This window comes from Psittacula echo, assembly GCF_963264785.1.
Source record: "Psittacula echo genome assembly, chromosome: 4".
Taxonomy (NCBI): Eukaryota; Metazoa; Chordata; class Aves; order Psittaciformes; family Psittacidae; genus Psittacula; species Psittacula echo.
This window is the reverse complement of record NC_137738.1, coordinates 12481083-12502588: the sequence shown is the minus strand read 5'-3', so window position 1 is coordinate 12502588 and position 21506 is coordinate 12481083. Positions and strand designations below refer to the sequence as shown.

Sequence of the window (21506 nt, the reverse complement as noted above, 5' to 3'; positions counted from 1 at the left end):
AGAAAGCATGCTGTACCATGGGAGCTGAGTGACCCCTGCTGTAACCATTTATTTAAATGGAGCTACAGACCCTCCATTCAGAATTTATATATCCTGACAGAAGGAAGAATTCATGAGAGTGGCATATAGCATTTGTGTGATTACACACACATTTAAATTCTTTCTGTGAAGGCTTCAAGAAGAACATACATCAAAATAAGAAAGCTGTAAGCAGTGTTGTTTATAGCCAAATAAAAGCTCTGCAGTGGTTTCCTATAAGCTTCCTAACAATCATTTTGCTTTTAATCATCACCCTTAAAATACTGATCAGGGAATGTCATCAGAATAAATTTCGAATTGATCATGGAAATCAATAAATGGAACTAATTTCTTAGTTGCAAATTTTTCTCTGTGAAAAAAATACTGCTTGGCGAGATTACACCTTACGTGTAAAAGGAATGCTGAAAAATGAGCTTGACATTGGTATGCAAGGTACAGAATAAAGTAATATGCAGGGAGGGAGTTCTGTCTGCTAATTAAGAGTAGTGGATTGTAAGAGATTCCTAGAGACTGGCACTCCTTGCATAAATCACTTGAACAAACACTTTCAGACAAGGGCATCTCAAGCTGATTTACCCTATCTGGATATCATTTTGAAGTTCTCTGTATACCAGCTGAAGCATCCCTACAACAGAGTTCACAAGGGGAGCTGTCAAGGGTGATGCTTTTAGTGATGTTGCTCTCTCTTCTGCCCCAACAGAAGCAAGGACAGCCCCAAAGCTGAGGAGAACCTGCTCTCGTAAGCATTGTGCTCTACGCTTGGGTCTCCTGGGGTTCATTCAACACATGTGCAGATGGGCGCCAACACGAAATCACTACGGAAAGTTTTAACATTTAGGGAGAGCAATAATAAAGAGATTAAAAGGGAGGCAGGATCAAAATCAAAACTCAGGAGGCCTTCCAGATGGCCTTGACCCACTGTCTGGAGCACACTGATGCCCCCATTGCAGATCATCATAGTTGAGTAGGGATGATAACTTTTGACACGTTACTTAAAGCACAGAACTGTCAGGGCATCAATTCTCATGTTTTAAATTATCAAGAAAAATGAGCCTCTCTATGACTTTATAAAGCAAGCAATAAACAATGAGCACAGGAGTTTTCTTGGGTATTTGGATAGGAGCTGGAATGCTCACCTGTGTTACGTGACAGTAACACACAACTTCTGCTTCATACACGAGTTTCTGTATTTGACTGCTCTTATCTTCCTAACTGCAGAATTGTCATTTTTATCAAATCAGTTACACTGTTTGGATTATGCCTAACAGGGCCCTTCTGGTTTTTTAGTATATTTTAGATATTTACTGTATTTTCCATGCAACATTTTCCAGCAACAAACAAACCTTCCAAAAGTGGCTTACATAGAGCAGATTTGGGTTTAATCTTTTATGCTGTGCTAAGTAAACAAGCAAACAGAAATCACGTTATGTCATTCTAAAGCTGCAAAGGCATTTCTGAGTTCTGGAACTTGCACTGTCAGTTAATAACAAGGATCATTGTATTATTTCTGTGCAGTGTATCACTTTGTTGATGCAGTTGACAAATTTTTGCACTTCCAGAATGCTTAGCATTTAGCTCAGTGACATAAGTATCACACATGAATTCCTGTAATTACTTTTAGCTACATTCTACATATAGGTAGCTTCCTTACAGGCTTGAAATAGAGCAAAAATGTAGTCCTTTTAGGGAAGTGAAGTGCAGAGGGTGCATTTGGATTGTGGTGGCTTCTGAGGATGTTTCATTAAAGATGCAGTATGAAGACGGAGGAAGGTAGTTCAAAAGGTTTTGACATTTTATGGAGCAATCCACTTGATATCTTTGTTTTAAATGTATGGGATGCAAATATAAATGCACTACAATACCCTCCATTCCAGCACTGCAGCTATAGTCACAGATTTTTCCGTTTAGCTTGGTGCAGTTTACCTCTGTTTCACGCTGGACGGTTTTTATGTTCCTAATCAATAAATTAGCTCAGTCATTTGAGTTGCAAATCCTTCTTTAAGGTTAACTATGATGATAGATAGATAACAAATACTCAAGCGTGCAGCACTGTGTAGCACTGAATAATGTTTGCAGCTGGCACAGCCCAAATTAAGAGTTCCTACAGAGTATTTTTTAGGTTATCATGGAAATCTGTCCATAAACTCTGACCATCTGCACATGAATGTGAATTCCATAACTTCCTCACTATGTTTATTAGAAAAGCTGCAAAGTATTTGCTTTGTAAGGGCAAAGCACTCATCATTAAGCTTCTCCTTTTGCATTTTGGACGCTAAGAGAGCAAACATTAAGGTTAAGTAACACCAAGAGCTAATGGTGCAGTGAGCTACGCAGGAGAAACCAGATAGGCTCTGCATGGCCAGCATAGACATTACATATAGTGCAACCATGGTTATAGCCCTGAGTTAAAATCATACAGAGCATGCTGATTTTGCAAAACTGAAAGATAAACAAATAATAAGACATTTACCTTCCACATCAAGGCACCTAGGTGGGCTATCTGACCAGATAAGGTTATACATGCACTCAAGGAACTCTGCCCCTTCTAGTTTATATCCAGGAAAGCATTGATAATACACCACTGTTCCTACAGAGAAGGAGGACTCGAACTCTGATATGTTAATGTAACTATGAGGAAGAACCAATGGCCTCAGGCAACCTGCAAATTAAGAAGAGGGAGGTATCCTTTATTATAAGGTGCTTATCTCCGTTATCTTCACACATCTTGGTTCTAATTCTTAAATTAAGGAGTGCAGTATTTATTGATCATTTTCCCTCCTATGAATGGCATGTCTGCATGAGCTCCCTCAAATACAAATACCTCCTTATCCTGATTCAAGCCCTTTTTGTTGTTCAGCCCACACATTTTGCTAGTGTGGGATTCACTTTCAGCAAATCCAGGAAAGGTTTACTGAAAATGACAGTATTTTGTTTCACAAACATTCACTGGTTTAGCAGATGGCAATTTCTTTTGGAGGTAGAATCTTTAGTAAATATAGATTGTCATTTATATAAACCATGAGTTTTATTCCTCCTCTTAAAACTGACAGTCATAGAAACCATCTTTAATATTAAGACTGCTTCTGTCGCAAAGTGCACAAAAGTGCAAGAGATTTGCAGACAGAATTAATGATTTTGAAATTCCAGTTTGAGAAGTCATAAAGGGACATGACTTCCTCTGAGCAGTCCCATGATAAACACTGAAGGAGGTCTGCGATTACATTATCAAAAAGTTAAGGTACCTGTTATCATCAGAAACTGTAAAGGTAGTCAGAGGCTACGTTCTGCTTCTGGATTTACTACCGAGGGGTTTGTACCATGGATGGCGCTGAGCAGTAACAATTAAATGGTCATCAGCCATATTTGGTGCAAGAAAAAGCAGTGAATTTAATAGACAACATGACTTTATAACATGTCATTCACATTCAGAGTCTGTTTTGGGCTGGTATTTAGATAAGAGTTTGTACTAGAGAAAAGAATAATTCCTCGTGGCCTTAGAAATGACCCTCTTGGTAATACTAAATACTGTTGATTTTTTAATTTCCAATAATGTGGAGGAAAGATGATTAGTAATCAGGAAATGAAAAATAATATCATAAAGTTATGAGAATAACAGGAGGTGCATTATGGCAATCCATCAATGGGTACCTTGCTGCTGCTAGGAATTTGTGAAGGATGTCCGTAGGATGCTCATAATTTTAAGCCTGAGGGGGAAACTAAAATCAGCCTCAGAACTTTTTGTCAGATACTAGCATCTAAAAGAAAAAGTCTTGACACCACTTCAAGTGGTTATTTGTTGCAATGGTCTTTTGAGAGAGGGACAAAAGCAAAAGAAAACAACAAAAAGAGCTTGAAAGCAGTTTTACAGCACACTGGGCTACCAGAGCAATGGTTTGATAGCTGCTTTTACTAGCTGGTTATCTTCCTGCTCAAATAAAACTTCAAGCATCCTGTATGCTACCTACTGCTGGTACCCCTGATCAAGAATGCCCCACACGTAGCACACTGACTCCTGCGAACTGAGCAGCCCACTGAGCAAGGCGATATAAGCAGCCTCCAGTGGGACAAAAAGCACAGACTGTCTGAGCAAGACCAAGCTCACTCTTCTCTGAACTGTATGAGGGGAAATTTTGTCCTGCTGGCTCAGAATTTTAATGCTTGTTGGGCTCCTTGTGCTTGAATTTGTATGAGCCAAGTGTTTGTGAAAATCCCTGCATCTCCGAACATCTCAAGCTGCTTGAAAACTTCATTTTGACTTTTTTTTTTATTGCTAAGTAATCCTCATCATTTCAGATCAGTAATTATCATTATTACCTTGTGGCAAAAGTAGTCTGAGGTTGGATTCTTTTACACTCCACAATCCTTTCCCACTGCTCCGGCAGGAAAAAAAGGTATCTGAGTGTCATGAGGCTCCCCTGCCTGTTGTAATCAAAGGGCCATGGAAATGGAATTGACCGCCTACCTAGTGCATGTAGACAAGTGGCTTTGATATTATTAGTGCTTGACATAGCAAAAGGAAAATTCTGGAGGCAATTTTGGAACAGGTTTGCAGAATTTGGCAAAATATGGCAGGTGCTTTAATCTGAAATGCCTGTTCTCTACCTGTCTGGTAGTTACAGCACTTGGGTTTTGTGCAATTGATTTCTTAACTTTTGTTAGCACTGCTTTATTTTGAAATCCGTTAATATCAAATATTGAGCAGCAGCAATTGATTGTGTTGCATAGAATAAATACAGCAACAGAAGAAAGCCAAAGGAGTACTTCAGGTTCTTTTGCTTACCCAGTTCATACTGGCTGACACAAAACTTCCACCTGGATCTCTGGCAAACACAGTATCTGCATATTAATCTTTGGAGTGTTCATCTCACCTAACTGCAAGAGTCTTAATTTACCTTAATTCAGTGTGAGGTGCACCCACTTTCAAAAATGGGCTGTATATTTCATACTGCTAATAAGATACCCCAAAACTTGTGTCCACTTTATTACAGGTTTGTGAAAACTTCCCTTTTCTTGTCAGATCTATTCAATTACATGTGCATCTAAAGCACTGAGCTAGCCCTGTAGTGTATGTGAATTTCTACATGTCTGTGTACTGTGGTCTAAGACAAGACCTTGGTGGACAGTTTGATGTGCCCCAGGCTGAGGGTCCTAACTGTGGAGGCCCATACAATCTAATCTCCTGTAACTTCTGACTCTGGTGCCCATCAGTCTCTTAACTTTACAGCTGAAATGCCAGGCTCTGACTTTCATCTCTCACCGTGCCACCATCACTCCTGAGAGGTGTCCCAGCTCTCCTTCCTGCCTGCCCTGCCTCTGCAAATTAATGTGATGGTGTAATTAAGTGCCTACAGAAACTGTCACCTTTAGGAAAGGATGGATGGGTTTGAGGACAGTTAATACTAACCCAGTATTCTCTTTAGCACAGACAAAATCTCTCAATGCTGTTAAACCCAAGTCAATGGTACTAAGGCATGCGTATTAGAAATGGAGAGGTAGTGGCAGCCCAAAGATATTGAATTTCCAATCACTAAAGCTGGCTTACCCCATCCATTTCTCGCAGTCTAAGCGAAGCTGTGATCCCAAGCTACCAATACTACTAGTTCCACAGCTAATGGCTTTTCTGGCCAAAATATTCTTATGCACATCCTGAATTTTCAGTCAATACCTACAGGTTTAATGGACTGTGAACCTCATCATCAACTCTGCTGAAAACTGATAGAAGAACAGGTTCCAGCTTTTCCCCTCTCCCCCGCCTGCTGCACAAGGTGAAGGAAGGTAAAACGCAGTTAGAAGCTTAACTCTTCCCAGAAATGGGGCTAAAATGTCAGTTGCCCATCAGATCATTTCTGACTGATTTGACTCTGATTTTTATTTAGATTGCAATATCTCTGCGTCAGATATTAGGCTGGCTAACAAAAAGCAATATTTAAAGTAGCATTTTAAGTATGTGTGTGTTCAGAAAGTGACATCTTCTTTCCTGCAGTGAGCAGTGGGGAAGTACATAGCAGCAGCACTGTTCAAATACTGTATCAGATCACTGACATCCTTAACAACTATAGGAAATAACAGTGGCAAACTATCACGAGCTATAAAAGAGTATGTGCTGGTGTACTAAACCTTGGCAAATGGGCAGATTATCCCATGTTCCATCGTCTTGACATATTGAAACCATGTTGTCTAAGTCAGGGTAACGGATCTGGAATCCTTCATGACAGCTGATTAGTAATTTATCGCCAGTCCTGTATGTCTTGTTATGAACCTCTGCATCTTCAACGTGTGGAACAAGGCAATCTGTGACTTCATGAAAGAAACAAAAATAGTAACTTAATTAAAAAAAACATGGGTAGCTATTCAATAATCAAGCTCTTAAGCAAAAGTTATCAGGTCATGTAAGTGCTCTGCTTAAACTGTTTGAAAAATACCCCCATTTCAGTAATGATGTCCTTTCCCTAATTAAGCATCGGTTACAAAGTCTATAGAACTGTAGAAGATGATGCGCTACGATAATAGCTCATTCCCCCAGGCTTTTTTAAACAAACAACATTAAAAGCATTTAGGAAGACTGTTTTAACTTGATCCTTCCACTCTTCACGGAAGCCATAGTCACCATTACAGTGCATACTCTGACTATCGCAAAGACCCACGTGAAAGCAGACTCCTTGACAGCACTAAGGACAGGACGAAAGAAAAGATAAAATACAGATATGGCATGAGAAACACAGAAAAACTGCAGCTGCAGCAGAGAGACAGATGAGAATTAGGTACATTTGCAAGGGTTTATCCAGCTCCATTCCACAGAGTTCATTATGGGAATGTCTTCACTTTAATCTCATTGATTCTGCTTTAAATCAGATCATTTTATGTTCCTGAATTCATGTGTGTATAGGATTGGGTTTTAAGGCCCTGAGCAGCATCTCAAGTGCTTGTAGAAGACTCTCAGCAAGGAAAACGGCTGCAAACCTGTAGTGATATACAGGCAAGGCTCAATTACCTCTCTGTGAAATATGTATCAGAAAGTCTCATACCTCACTGCATATACCAGTGCCAAAGACACTAAAATATAAAACCCAGAAGACTGAAAATTGAAAGATGTTCTGGAAAGTGGAAGGAAAGGGTGAGGCAGGGTAAAAATTCCTCTGCTAATACTGAATGATTAAGAGACAAGCCAAGAGGATGTGAAGGAATAGCTCAGATGACTCGAAGTTCATCCTCCTCGTAAATGCAAAGGGAGATTAAACAGAACAGAGGAAAAGATTAAATATTGGGAAAATATAATCAAAATCATCTGTCTGCCAGCAGCCAATCCATGAAAGAGATGGTGATAAAAGTTTCCAGGCATCAAAACCCATCAAGTATTTCAAATAAAAGCAAGACAGTAGAAATATTATAAGCCTGTTCTATGCTGGGGTTTTTTCCAACACTTTTACCACAAGATACAGTTATCTTGAGTACTTATTTAAAAAGAAGAAGTTTCAGAAGTCCCTTGAGATTTGCATTAAAGGGAAAGTTTCTGCCGTTCTCATGGGTAATCCTCACTGAATAGGAAAAGGCAACTCTAAATTTGTATTTAGCGTTTGTGAACAAGCACAAAGTAAAGCAATAGCAACGGCTTACTTGTTTGCTTAGAATCACAACTAGAAGCAAGATAAACTGTCATTTAGCAGAGCACACACAAAACAGCAAATGTATTTCATGATGCATGTATTTATGAATTTAGGCGAACTAGGGGATCTATTATTCTGAGACTCCATCACTAGATTTTACTAATATGAAGTGAAAGAGTGCTGCTTCTCCAGTTAAACATATTTTCCTTTGTATCTTCCCATTACAGGGCTGTTTTCTATAATACATTGCACTTTGCTAACTTGTAGTATGCTGCCTGAGCATATTATTACTTAAAAATTCTCCCATTTCTCTTGTTTCTTGGCTGCTGTTGCGGGTACCTCTTGCTGCCTGTAACAGGAAAGGCTGTCAGTCTGCCAGGCTATCTTGAGAAACTGCAGCAAGAAGTTTGATTAGGATTTATTCATTTATAAATGCCCAAGCCTGAGAGGTTATAAAGTGCATTGTGGTGAGGGTGGAGACACCGCCTTCAATGACTGAATAGTTTTCTGTCTCTCTGTGGCAAGTTAATCAGCAGAGACAGCAGAGGATGTCCCATATGAAATGCCTGGTGCTAAGCTATGAATGGTGTCACAAAGAGACTGTCCTGGGCACTCCCAAAGGTAGGATGAGATAGATGGGGATCCTGCTCTGTGGCCACACAGGATGAGATCAGAGATGGATGCCAGAAGATAATGTCAATGAACAGCTCACTCTCTTGGCATAACAGCTTTCTGTTGCTATACAAATAAAAGAGGTGTGTATATATACAGTGTAGTGAAACATGAGATTTCATTTTCAAAGTGGGGGAATTGGTTCTGTAACAATGATCTATTACAGCGACTTCATCCCCATTATTCCAAGTAACAGCTGTAGATCAAATCATTTTAATCAGCCAGATGTTGGCAGAGAGCAGTGGTAAGTTTCTCACCGTACCATTCTTCGCCTGTAACATCCTGGCTGTCTTTGACAACAGGCCTATTACAAGCCATTGCTAAACATGAGATCAATGGACCACAGTATTACAGCTCTTTTTCCTGACACCTTGAGAGCAAATGCCTTCTCACTGGCTGAATCTGTATTGCTTAGCACTTGTCAGGGATAAATTGCAGTAGCCACCTCTCCACAAACAGCTGGATTAACTGGCACAAATTCTGCTTGGAAAAGCTGAGAATAAGTGATTGAATTTCAAAATGTCCTGTCCTAGAAAATCAACTGTTTTATTCTAAGTACTTTTCAGCAAATCCATGGAAGCTGCTAAACCATTTAAGGGAATACAAGGCCTTTAACAGCAATGAACAGCGACGGCTATGACTTACACTCCTTTCCGGCAGTTTTATATGACCTGCTTTATATCTACTCTATGAATATTAGAACAGTTCAGCCAAAAGAGTGCCACAGTTAGGAACACATGCCTGATCTTGAAGAGGCACAAAGAGGTGGGGTGCAGGCCAAACAGTCTGCCAGGTGCAAGGGCTTGATCTAACTTTCATGAATCATAGATTCATAGAGTGGTTTGAGTTGGAAAGGGCTTTAAGCTCATCTAGCTCTAACCCCCTGCCGTGGGCAGGGACATCTCACTCTAGACCATGTCACCCAAGGCTCTGTCCAACCTGGCCTTGAACACTGCCAGGGATGGAGCATTCACCACTTCTTTGGGCAACCTGTGCCAGTGCCTCACCACCCTCACAGGGAAGAACTTCTTCCTTAGATCTAACCTGAACTTCCCCTGTTTTAAGTTTAAACCCATCACCCCTTGTCCTACCGCTACAGTCCCTAATAAAGAGTCCTTCTCCAGCATCCTTGTAGGCCCCCTTCAGATACTGGAAGGCTGCTCTGAGGTCTCCACGCAGCCTTCTCTTCTCCAGGCTGAACTTTCTCAGCCTGTCTTCACAGGGGAGGTGCTCCAGACCTCTTATCATCCTTGTAGCCCTCTTCTTGACTTGCTGCAACAGCTCCATGTCCTTTTTACGAAGATGCAGCTTTGTACATTAGTTCTTGGCTTTAGCAAACCAAGTGTGTCCCCCATCATAAGAATATTGGTCCAAAGAGTAAACTTAGTTAAACACTATAGTTATAGTGCTTTAGTTTACATGCACATCATCTCTCAGAACTGTTTCTTCCAGCCCACGGAGAAGGAGAACCACCTTCCCTCCTCCCAAGAGCACCTTGCCCATAAAGGTAACTCACAAGGAAGGCATGACCTGGATACTATGAAGATAGCCACACTATCCCTATGGGTGCCAGCTGGCTTGACATGGCTTGTGTCTATTGCAGGTGAACTCCAAAAATTGTCCTGGGTCCAAGTTAATCCTGAAGTTCCCTGCAGGAATTGCTTGGGGAGTACTACTTGATGTTGGCCAAAACCATGTCAGGACCTTTCTAACACTGTAGCAGAGTGCACAATTGAAGAACAATGTCCTGGCCCCTGCTCTGCACTGTTTTGCTTACTAGTCTGTTTGTAAACTCAAATGCAGAGGTGCAGTGCTCTTGTGTGTCTCACTGCAGAGTGATCTGTGAATTAGCCTTGGCTATACCTAACCACAGCACTGACAGGCTGGAATGGAGAGGAGAGGATGAGAGAACAGCATGAAGAATGGGTTGAATACAGGGACAGCTCATCAGGACTCTGTGCTCTTAGAAGTACGTATTTAGGATTGTTATTGTGTCTTGTTTTTCACTAGTGTTAAATCCATAGTACTGTGTTAGCAGGGTATTTCCATTGATGGCAAACAGTACTTCAGAGCATATTGAGTAATACTTTCTCTTTATTGTTTTTGCTTGTATTACAAGAGTGCACAGAGATCTGTGGCCATTGTGCTAAGCACAGGCTAAAACATTACGTAGTGCTTGTAAGAAGCAGCAAACACTGAGCAAGACAGATAAGAGATGAAGAAATAAAGGTATTTCAGTCATCTCACAGATCCAGGGATAAAGGCAAAGATACATGAGTGCTAAATGTCACACAGGAAACCTGTAGCCACTACTTCACTACTCTCACTGCAGTTTTATCATCCCTGTCAGTGGGAGAATGAGGCACTGAGGACATCTTGAAGGTGTCTGCCTGCAGAAGCTCTGGGAGAGAAGGGCTCTTCGCTTGGTTGCCATCTCCCTGTAGACTGTAAATTTAAATTCAATCTCAAAGGAAAGAGGTAGCATTTGTTCCAAGTAGGGCAACAGTCTCAGCAGCCACATTATCACAGTGGGAGAAGATTAGATTAAAGTGTGAACAACATGACATATTGCTCTTAAACAGTAAATACAAAATTCCTACCTCAGAGCTTTGGTGTTTATGTGCATAACTGTATTAGAATTGATGGAAGGTACTGTCACAACATGCTGTAAATCAACATGAGAACATAACTCTAAGCACACTGATTTTTGACAGGGCATTTATTGGGCATGTACTCACGCAACTTCATTTTCGTACTGACACTTAAAATCTCCTGTCTCTTAACAAGAAATGACAGACCTATAAAATCAAATTGATTGGATGGAGAGCTCCAGGCAAATGTATTAGTTTTAAAATCAATTACATTCTGAAACAGGTTGCTTTGGTAACTAGCATTCATTTGTGATTAGAGATTGTTCTAGTAAACGCATAACAACAATTAAATGTACATAACATAGAGACATCAAACTATACGTAACCATACTTAGTTGGATCCAAATTCCTGAGATGAACTTATAATCAACTCCAAAGTGTCGAGTATTTTTAGTGTTCAAGCTCAGCTGGTAATATCTGACATTCACATATACTGGGATGAGAGGCGTGTAGAGCATGCCACAGCACATATGGCAGTCAGCCCCTGCCTTAAATGGGTAAATGCAATTTAAAGTTTATTTTGCCTTGTGATAGCTAATGATGGATGGTGAAACATTAACTTCTTCTCCAGTAGTTGCTCCAGATTTCGACTTTCTTTTTATACATCATCACAGAATTTCTGCAATGAGGACTTTTATGCGTGGCATTATCAGCTGAGAATTATAAACCCTTTTATAATAAACCCTTTTATAATAAACCCTTTTTTTTTTTTAATAAACCCTTCTATAATTCTTCCTTAACTGTTCTCCAGATGTACCGTGTTCCTACACTTTCCCCCTCCCTGTCATGCCCGATTCTGCTCCAGTATATAAAAGGATCACTCTAAAAAGCACTTAAGCAAATGCTTAGGTCTCATGGGTTGCTACTGCTCCTTTGCTTGGTATTTCTTCTGAATCAGTGGCTGTATTGTGCATTGGAAAGACGAATAAATTCTGTCATCTATTGCTAAACCCTAGGATTGTTTTAGTATTACCTGAGGCATTATTATACCATTAATCAGGAAAGTGCTTAAACACTTGCTTCACTAAATCCCAAATCAGGATCCTACTTTTCAGGCCAAATAATAAAAAGCATCTTTTGAGCACAGAACTTTAACAAGACTAATCACATAATTACAGTTATGCTCAAGCTTAAGTGCTTTGCTTGATCAGAGCATTGGCTACCAATCCTTTTTAAGTGTTCTGTGCTGTAAAGTAACGGTTCTCTCTTAAGCAACTGTTGCCACATCATCCATCACATTCTCATCTTCCCATTTCTTTTTGTCTTGAAAACACCTGGATTTGGTGTTGATCCCACTGACATCAGTGGCAGTTTTGCTGTTGATAGCATTGTGATCAGAAACTTCATCCACAGATGTCCACTGGACTGGGGGTTGGGGGGGCACTGGGAAGAGGTATGAATACTCAATCAAACATATTAATGCTTATTTTATCACCTGCAGTGGATGATACAGGTACTATTTACAAGTTGCACATCAAAATTCCTAGAAGCAACTTGTAGTGGTTAAGAAAACAAATATTCCAAGCGTTATAGCTTTTTTTGGTGGTTCAAATGCCCAGTTTAGACATATGCTGCTGTCACTCTACATGTATTTTTTCTTAAATCACCATGGGATGAGAGACAAAGGCATCTATGAAAGGTGCTGTAACAGGAGAGGGCGTGATTTTCACACTCACATTATTTTGAAAGGCATCAGGTTATTCCTGTGAAGCTGACCTATGCCACCATCGTGATCAGGCATTACTGGCCCCATTGCATTTATGTTCTACACATCAGCTGTCGTTTCGGTGAGTACCATGAAACAGCTCAAGACTGTGCCCCTCACAGATCTGTAGCCTGTGGCCTCACACATGTCCAGGAGTCCACATTTTACCGAGACTTGAAAAGCCAACAGGGCAGCGACCTGAAGGACCATGGGCTACTTACCAGCTGCCTCTGGCTACTCGCTCCAATACACACCACTTTCACACAGACCACTGCTTAGGGTTGTTCCCTTCACGAGCATCTCCTGAGCGTGGTTCATCTCCCATTGTGGCACGGCCCTTCATTCACCCCTGCCCTGGCACAGGAGTCTCATACCCACCCCCTGCTCAGCATAAACAAGTACCTGCAGTGTTGATACACATGGAGTGATGCATGATCCTAGGCAGTAAGTGTGCTTATGAGCCTCATAAGTCTTCGACTACTTTTGAATGAACTCCTTATATTTATCCTTATATTCTATCTGATTCTAAATGATGGAAGGCATCCTGAAATAGAATTCATCTTGCTCCACCTTGAAGACAAGGAGGCAATGGCTAATGACTTCAGTGGAGAAGTCACAACGCTAAAACATATACACTTGATTTAACTAACACTTTTCATGCCCGTTGATTTTAACAGCTCTGTTGACTGAAATTGATCAACAAAAAGAACAATTTATATCTTTAATATACTTAGTCAAGTACATCATTTGTGCTGCTTGGAGGTATTTTGGCCAAAATTTACACTTATGATATTCAAATTAATCCTGCATCTGTATAACTCCCAGAAGCAGGAAGTAATTTAACATCCTAATTATTTAAAACCATACACAGTTTCAACACCACGGTACGATAAAAAGAAATTGGTTTATGCCATAATCGTCTGAATTATCTCAAAGTAAACTTGTACTGTCCATGGGTATTGATTTTCCTACTTGTATCATGCACACATCATAAAATATAATTGTTGAGACCTCCTCATTAGCAGGAGCAGCAGCATTGGAAATCCATTATATTTTCCTAGTAAAATATTGCAGAAAGGAGTATTAAGTGTGCAACTTTAATAAATGGTTACAAATGGTTTACTTATACTGGAGGTTGTATCTTCTGTCTGCATCAATTTGTAACTACTTAAGGGGAGAAATATGTTTTTTTCTTCAGATTTCTTTATGTCTCTTTGAAGACACGCATGCGTACACGTACACAGTCTTTCACAGTAAATATTTAACTGACAAATGGGGATTATGGATGGGATGGATGGGAAACTGAAGTATATATCACCTAAGACACAGTGAGATAACTCCAGCCTTTTGTGTTTTGTGCTGAGACACACAGACATGGTACATGGACAAGTGAGAACTGACGCTGGTGAAGTGCTTTAAGAAACTGACTTACCTTCTTGTAGGCACACAGGTTTATCGCTTGGTTTCCAGCTCAGGGAGCCATTAAAGTGTCTCACACAAAGTTTTTTTGAAGTACCATTAAGCCTGTATCCTTCTTGGCAATGAAATCGGACTACCACGCTTTCAAAGAATACACCTGCACTGGGTGTCTTGTATCCATGTTCAGGAGCTCCAGGGTCAGCACAAGCATGCAGGTCATCAAACCCTATGGAGACAAAGACACAGTCAAACTGTGTTCATTTACTCCTCATGCAGCCACATTCATGCTCTTTCTAGCTGTTTCCCTTTGACATTTAATCTTTGTAGGAGCCTCATATCTTCCATTAATGGCCACTAGCAACACTACTGTGGTACTGAGTACTCCAGACTCTGCAGAGAACCAACCTTTACAGCAGAAACACTCAGGTAACAGAAATAGTCCTGTCTTGCCATGCAGTTACTGACAACACAGTCAACCAGACTCCTCTGTAGCTGACCTGGATAAAAATAAAGCACTTGACCCAAGCTACCAGTGGGGATGGCATAGAAATGTATCTGTAATTACTCTTGGGGACTATGGGATTTTGGAGCCGTGGTCAGTCACTGGAAAGAATAATAATGTGTCAGCAACAGAGAGGAAGAGGAAATAAAGAAAAGGACATGAAACCTAACTGCCACCCAAAGACATAGTAGCTAAAACAGAACTGCTAGGTACAGGGAGATTTTGAGCTGGGAGGGAGCTCGACCATAGGGAAAAGGGACACTCTGATGTTGGATGTATGTGATCCCCCTATCACGCTGGTTTGGTGGCCCTACCAAATTCTTAAAACATTGGTATGGGAGCGCTGTATTACCGCATTGATGCCAGAAGGGAGCTTGTAAAGACCTTCACTTCCACAAAATTAACTGTAAAATAACAAACAAACCCCCAGCAGTTGCAATCATAAAACGTGATTGTTTATCACTTTATCAAACTCATTTCAATGTCATTTGCATAAACTGAAGCTTTCTTTTTTACTGCAAAGCAACAAGGGTTTAGTGCAGCACTGAGCAAGTACTGCATGCTGAAAGAGCAAATAGCTTTGCAACAGGAGCAGCAGGAGGGCAATTAATGCCAGTGGGAGGGATGCCTGGAAGATTTGAAAATCATCACACTGTAGCCTACGAGTAGCATCAGAGAGCCTCAGCCACTTACTTACTGCATGATAGGGATGAAATGCTTCCATGGTACAGAGAGAAGGAGATTATTAAGCAGGAGGAGTTAGAAACCTGTGTTAAGTCAGGAGATTATGATCTGGTGGCAATTACAGAGACATGGTGGGACAGCTCACATGACTGGAACATGGTCATAGATGGCTATATCCTTTTCAGGAAAGACAGGCCAGCCAGGCGAGGTGGCGCAGTTGCTCTTTACAAGAGAGAGCAACTACAATGTACTGAGTACTGTCCTGGCACAGATGAGGAGCAGGTTGAGTCTGTGGGTGAGAATTAAGGGGCAGGCTGGCAGGGGTGATACTGTTGTGGGTGTCTATTACAGGCCACCAGATCAGGGTGAGGAAGTTGACGAGGCCTTCTACAGGCAGCTGAGAGCGGCCTCACAGTCACAGGACGTGGTCGTCGTGGGGGATTTTAACTTCCCTGATGTTTGCTGGAAGGATACTCAGCAACCCAGCCACAGTCCAGGAGGTTCCTCCAGTGTATGGATGATAACTTCCTCATGCAAATGGTGGAAGAGCCAACCAGGAGAGGAGCGCTGCTGGATCTCATCCTCACTAACAAGGAGGGGCTGGTCGAAGCAGTAAAGGTTGAGGGCTGCCTTGGTTGCAGCGACCACAAGATGATGGAATTCAGGATCTTGTGTGGTAGGACCAGTACAATAGCAAGTAGAATTGCAACCCTGGACTTTAGCAGGGCAAACTTTGGCCTTTTCAAGCAATTGCTGGGGGAAATCCCATGGGCAAGGCTGCTTGAAGGTAAAGGGGCCCAAGATAGTTGGTTGGCATTCAAGGATTGCTTGTTCCGAGCTCAAGATCAGAGCATTCCGACACGTAGGAAGTCAAGGAAGGGAGCCAGGAGACCTGCGTGGTTAGACAAGGAACTGCTGGGTATGCTCAAATGGAAGAGGAGAGTTTACAGATCATGGAAGGAGAGGCTGGCCACTTGGGAAGAATATAAGGCTGTTGTCAGAGGATGTAGGAAGGCAGCTAGGATGGCTAAGGCCTCCTTAGAATTAAATCTGGTGAGAGGGATCAAAGAGCTTTTTCAAATGCATGGCAGATAAAACTAACACCAGAGGCAACGTAGGCCCACTGATGAATGGGGTGGGTGCCCTGGTGACAGAAGATACAGAGATGGCAGAGTTGCTGAATCACAGAATCACAGAATATTAGGAATTGGAAGGGACCTCAATACCTTCTTTGTCTCTGTCTACTCTGCTGGAGGCTGTCCTGAGGAGCCCTGTACCCCTGAGGCCCCAGAGGAAGTCGGGAAATTGGAGCAGTTTGCCTTAGTCAATGAGGAATGGGTTAGAGACCAGTTGAGCAATCTGGACATCCATAAATCCATGGGTCCAGATGGGATGCACCCCCGGGTACTGAGGGAGCTGGCTGAAGTCATTGCTGGACCACTCTCCATCATCTTTACCAAGTCTTGGGAAACGGGAGAGGTGCCTGAGGACTGGAGGAAAGCAAATGTCACTCCAGTCTTCAAAAAGGGCAAGAAGGAGGACCCGGGTAACTATAGACCGGTCAGCCTCACCTCCATCCCTGGGAAAGTGATGGAGCACCTTATCCTTGGTGCCATCTCAAGGCATATCAAGGATAAGAGGGTCATTAGGGGCAGTCAACATGGCTTTACCAAGGGGAAGTCGTGCTTGACCAACCTCATAGCCTTTTATGAAGACATAACAAGGTGGTTGGATTATGGCAGAGTGGTGGATGTGGTCTACCTTGACTTCAGCAAAGCATTTGACACAGTCTCCCACAGCATCCTCATAGCTAAATTGAGGAAGTGTGGTCTGGATGATCAGGTGGTGAGGTGGATTGCAAACTGGCTGAAGGAGAGAAGCCAGAGAGTTGTGGTCAATGGGGCGGAGTCTAGTTGGAGGCCTGTATCTAGTGGAGTGCCTCAAGGGTCAGTGCTGGGACCAGTATTATTCAATGTCTTCATCAATGACCTAGATGAGGGAATTGAGTGTACTGTCAGCAAGTTTGCTGATGACACTAAGCTGGGAGGAGTGGCTGACACGCCAGAAGGCTGTGCTGCCATCCAGCGGGACCTGGACAGGCTGGAGAGTTGGGCAGGGAGAAACTTGATGAAATATAACAAGGGAAAGTGTAGAGTCCTGCATCTGGGCAGGAACAACCCCAGGTTCCAGTATAGGTTGGGGAACGACCTGTTAGAGAGTAGTGTAGGGGAGAGGGACCTGGGGGTCCTGGTGGACAGCAGCATGACCATGAGCCAGCAATGTGTCCTTGTGGCCAAGAAGGCCAATGGCATCCTGGGGTGTATTAGAAGGGGGGTGGTCAGTAGGTCGAGAGAGGTCCTCCTTCCCCTCTACTCTGCCCTGGTGAGACCGCACCTGGAATATTGTGTCCAGTTCTGGGCCCCTCAGTTCAAGAAGGACAGGGACCTGCTGGAGAGAGTCCAGCGCAGGGCAACTAAGATGATTAAGGGAGTGGAGCATCTCCCTTATGAGGAAAGGCTGAGGGAGCTGGGTCTCTATAGTTTGGAGAAGAGGAGACTGAGGGGTGACCTCATTAACATTTATAAATATATAAAGGGGGAGTGTCATGAGGATGGAGCCAGGCTCTTCTCAATGGCAAACAATGATAGGACAAGGGGTAATGGGCTCAAACTGGAACACAAGAGGTTCCACTTAAACTTGAGAAGAAACTTCTTCTCAGTGAGGGTGACGGAACACTGGAACAGGCTGCCCAGGGGGGTTGTGGAGTCTCCTTCTCTGGAGACATTCAAAACCCGCCTGGACACATTCCTGTGTAACCTCATCTAGGTGTTCCTGCTCCCGCAGGGGGATTGGACTAGATGATCTTTTGAGGTCCCTTCCAATCTCTAACATACTGTGATACTGTGATTACAGTAGAAGACTTTTCAATACGGATCTGTTTCCTGAGGGTAAATAATTTCCTACACTGAAGGGCTCAGTGTGGTGCTGTGGTAGCCAAATAGAGAGCCCAATATGACCTGATGGCCAGAACCAAGTCTAAATACCTATGTGCCATGTGCGCTGGAGACAACCATCACCCACACCCAGCCTCTGCCCCTCTGCAGTGCTCCGATGACCAGGGTTACTCACTGAAAGAGGTTTCACTTGTGTCCCTTCTTTTTGCTGAAACAGCAGAGAATCTGCTCTTATGCAGTTTTACTCCTCCATCCAGTGACGTTTATCGCGAGAACTAAAGTTTATCACAAGACTTGGCTACTGTCAGTGCAGTACCAAGTCAAACAAATCTCTCCTCTTCATGCCTGAGCATCTGCTGCATGGCTCAAGACTTTCAGTGCAAACTGCCGAAGACTCTCTATCATTTACTCACATGACACATGAACAAGGAGAAATACAGTCATTATGTTCATGGGATTACACGCTGTAGGAAATACTTAATAATAGAGAATGGCTGTCCATTCTTACTGAAGATTAAAAAGGAGTTCCCTGTGCTTCAGGCAGCAAACCCACATCCTTCAATAAAGTCAGTGATGATCTTAATTGCTTTTCATTAAACAAGGAATAACATGACATTTAGCTCCATTTTGTTACTTTGGTAATCTCAATTTGCAGTCAGGCAAGGACTATAATAACCCACCTTGAAATCAGTGTCCTTTCTTACTAGCTGCATCAGGGAAAAATATGCAACTGCCTACTACTATGCCTTTGGAAAACAGAAAGAAGAAAGCTGCTGAGGTCACACACAATTTGCTTGGTAAAACAATAAACCAAGCTCATTTCTCAGTTTTCATTAAGTCAAACGTGCAAAGTTACTGATTTTGGGACCCAGCATAGAAGGCAAGAATGTTTGTTTCCCCTGGTGCAGCCCAATTCTGTGAGCTTACTGCCACTTTTCTGGTGACCTTTCACAAGCTAAGATTTCCTTTCCTCCTAGGGATCATTCTGCAGTAAGTTCGTCTCTTAGGTTCTTTTTCTCTAGTGCAGTTCCTAAGCACACAAATCTATCTCCAAGGGCAAGTTCCAAGAAGGAACTGGAACACAAATGGAAAAATTGAATTATGTACCCTCTAGTTTCTACAAAGCCAGTAGCCAGCTCTTATTCAGCGACTGAGTAAGAGATGACACATGGAATCAGTACAGGATCACTGCTTCCATGCAACATTTCCGTTGGTTGTACTTGAAGCAAGGAAGAAGGAAAAAGCCTAAGGGAATGGCCAGTTAGGCAGATTACACATGTAATACAGTAACTTTACATGTTAAGATTGTAAAGGCAAAGAAAACAAAACCCCAACCCCATCTTCCCTCCATGGATATCAACAATAGGCCCATATATATCTTAGTCCTATTAAAATCAGTGGAAGTCACTTGTACAGCAAGCTTCTATTTTGAAGATATATATGATCCAGGCACAAAGCAGTGAAGCCAGTGCTGTGCCACCCCTCCCTGTGCTTTGGCTAAGGAGGCAAGGACACATGTGAGGAAGGTATAGTGAGGCCGGCTGCTGTGCTGAGGATCTCCCAATGCACAAAGATGATTTTCACCATGGTTGCTCCTCTTTTGCACAAGGGGTGCGCTGAGTATTTCAACCGCTTATTTAGCTGGGACCTAATTCCATCAGTCCTTTCTAATCTAAGTATAAAATTCCTGGTACAACATTAAAGAACAACAATGCTGAAACATCCCTGAGAATTGCCATCTTCCACTTCCCCTAATGATATCAGACTTGGACCCCTTATATAATAATCTTTTTCACATAATCTCATCTAGTCAAGATCCACCTTATCAAAAATGAGTAAATACCTGTCTTCAATGAAATACAGCTCGGTAAATTCCTCAGTAAATTCCCCAAACTCGTTAAGTTTGGGGTTTTTCCCATGATCTTTAGTTTCTTTCCTTTTTTGAAGTTATGCATTCAAAAGCAGCTATTCAAAGCTGTGATGCACTATTTCGCTAATGGCAGGAGTAATTTCACATTACAGATGGGACAGCTTTGGTCCCTTCAGAACCTGGTGAAACCAGCCAAAACAGTTTTCAGACACAGCCACAGGGTAAGTCTTTGGAAAGAATCATGAAACTTACATAAATGCGAAAGCCAATCTTCTGGTTCTAATAGAAAGGTGTTATTCTGCAGAAAGAGTCTATCAAATAAGATGAAAGATAACTACAATGGATTCTCTTTCTTTATAAACCCTTCAATGAGTCTTTGGGGAAAAGAATGAAATTTTACTTTGACTGTTCTTCTTATGGTTACAAAGAGAGAAGGCGGAATCATGAGCACCAGCTAGTAAAAACTGTACAGCACACGTGTCAAATAAAGCAGTGAATTTTCATGTTAGCTATATAGTAAAAATTTTGTAAGGTCAGCAGCCATCACCATAACCAACACTGCATCACCAGCAACAACTTTAGGGGATGTTATTGTATGGCTTTAAATCCCTAAAGACTGCACAATTACTGCTGGAGCTGACAATTTCAGTTCTCAAAATAGCTTCATATTTAGTATAAATTGCAGACTTTGTATCATGGCACCTTTAAGGGATGTTGTATGAAATATAATGAACCTTCTGATAAGGCTAACAAGTACATAAGGTCATCATGACCAGTAAAACATGCAGTTGATACAGAAGATTGTTTGGTTGTGGTATTTTCATATTTCTACTCTTGCAACAACAGGAGGTCATCAGAAAACAGCAATGCTCTTAACCCGGGTAAAACACAAGCTTATTATATGGGTCCCTATTTTACGTAAATTACTTGGAATAGTCAGTCAGATAAAAATGACGTCAAATTAATCAGAATACTGAAAAATAAGCAATGCCCTCTGTGGGGTGTAAAATGAACCATTGCAATTCATTTGAATGGACTGTATTTCTAGAACTCTGCGTTCTATGTTCTCAAACATATAATGATTCATCGCATCCCTGAAGAAAAGCTTTAAATATTGGAAGCCATGGGAAAATTACATATTTGTGATGATAAGAAATGATGATAGCCGTAACTGAACTCCAGACATGCCTAATAAAAAGCAGAACCCCTCAGCTCTTCCTGTCATTCTCTATTTATCCTCACCTTTTTCTCAGTCTCCTCTCTTGTTTTCCTTGTTTCTTTCTTCTCGCACCTCCATATCTTACAGCTCCTTGTAAATTCATGGTGCTGGTGAGGTGATTTCTAATCTAGATTTGATGGACTTCTTTGCCTCTAAAACTGCTATATAACATTTCACTGACACACCG

General features: G+C 41.8%; 1 protein-coding gene across 1 annotated transcript in view; it reads right to left on the bottom strand.

Annotated features, from left to right (window-relative positions):
- Positions 1-21506, bottom strand: part of SUSD4 (sushi domain containing 4) — a gene marked incomplete at both ends in the record, with an annotated part of 72705 nt that overhangs the window by 14468 nt on the left and 36731 nt on the right. The window contains 3 exons of the mRNA XM_080616937.1: positions 2510-2698; positions 6157-6336; positions 14104-14316. Coding sequence (XP_080473063.1) covers positions 2510-2698; positions 6157-6336; positions 14104-14316 — 582 coding nt within the window. The remainder of the gene's footprint in view (positions 1-2509; positions 2699-6156; positions 6337-14103; positions 14317-21506) is intronic.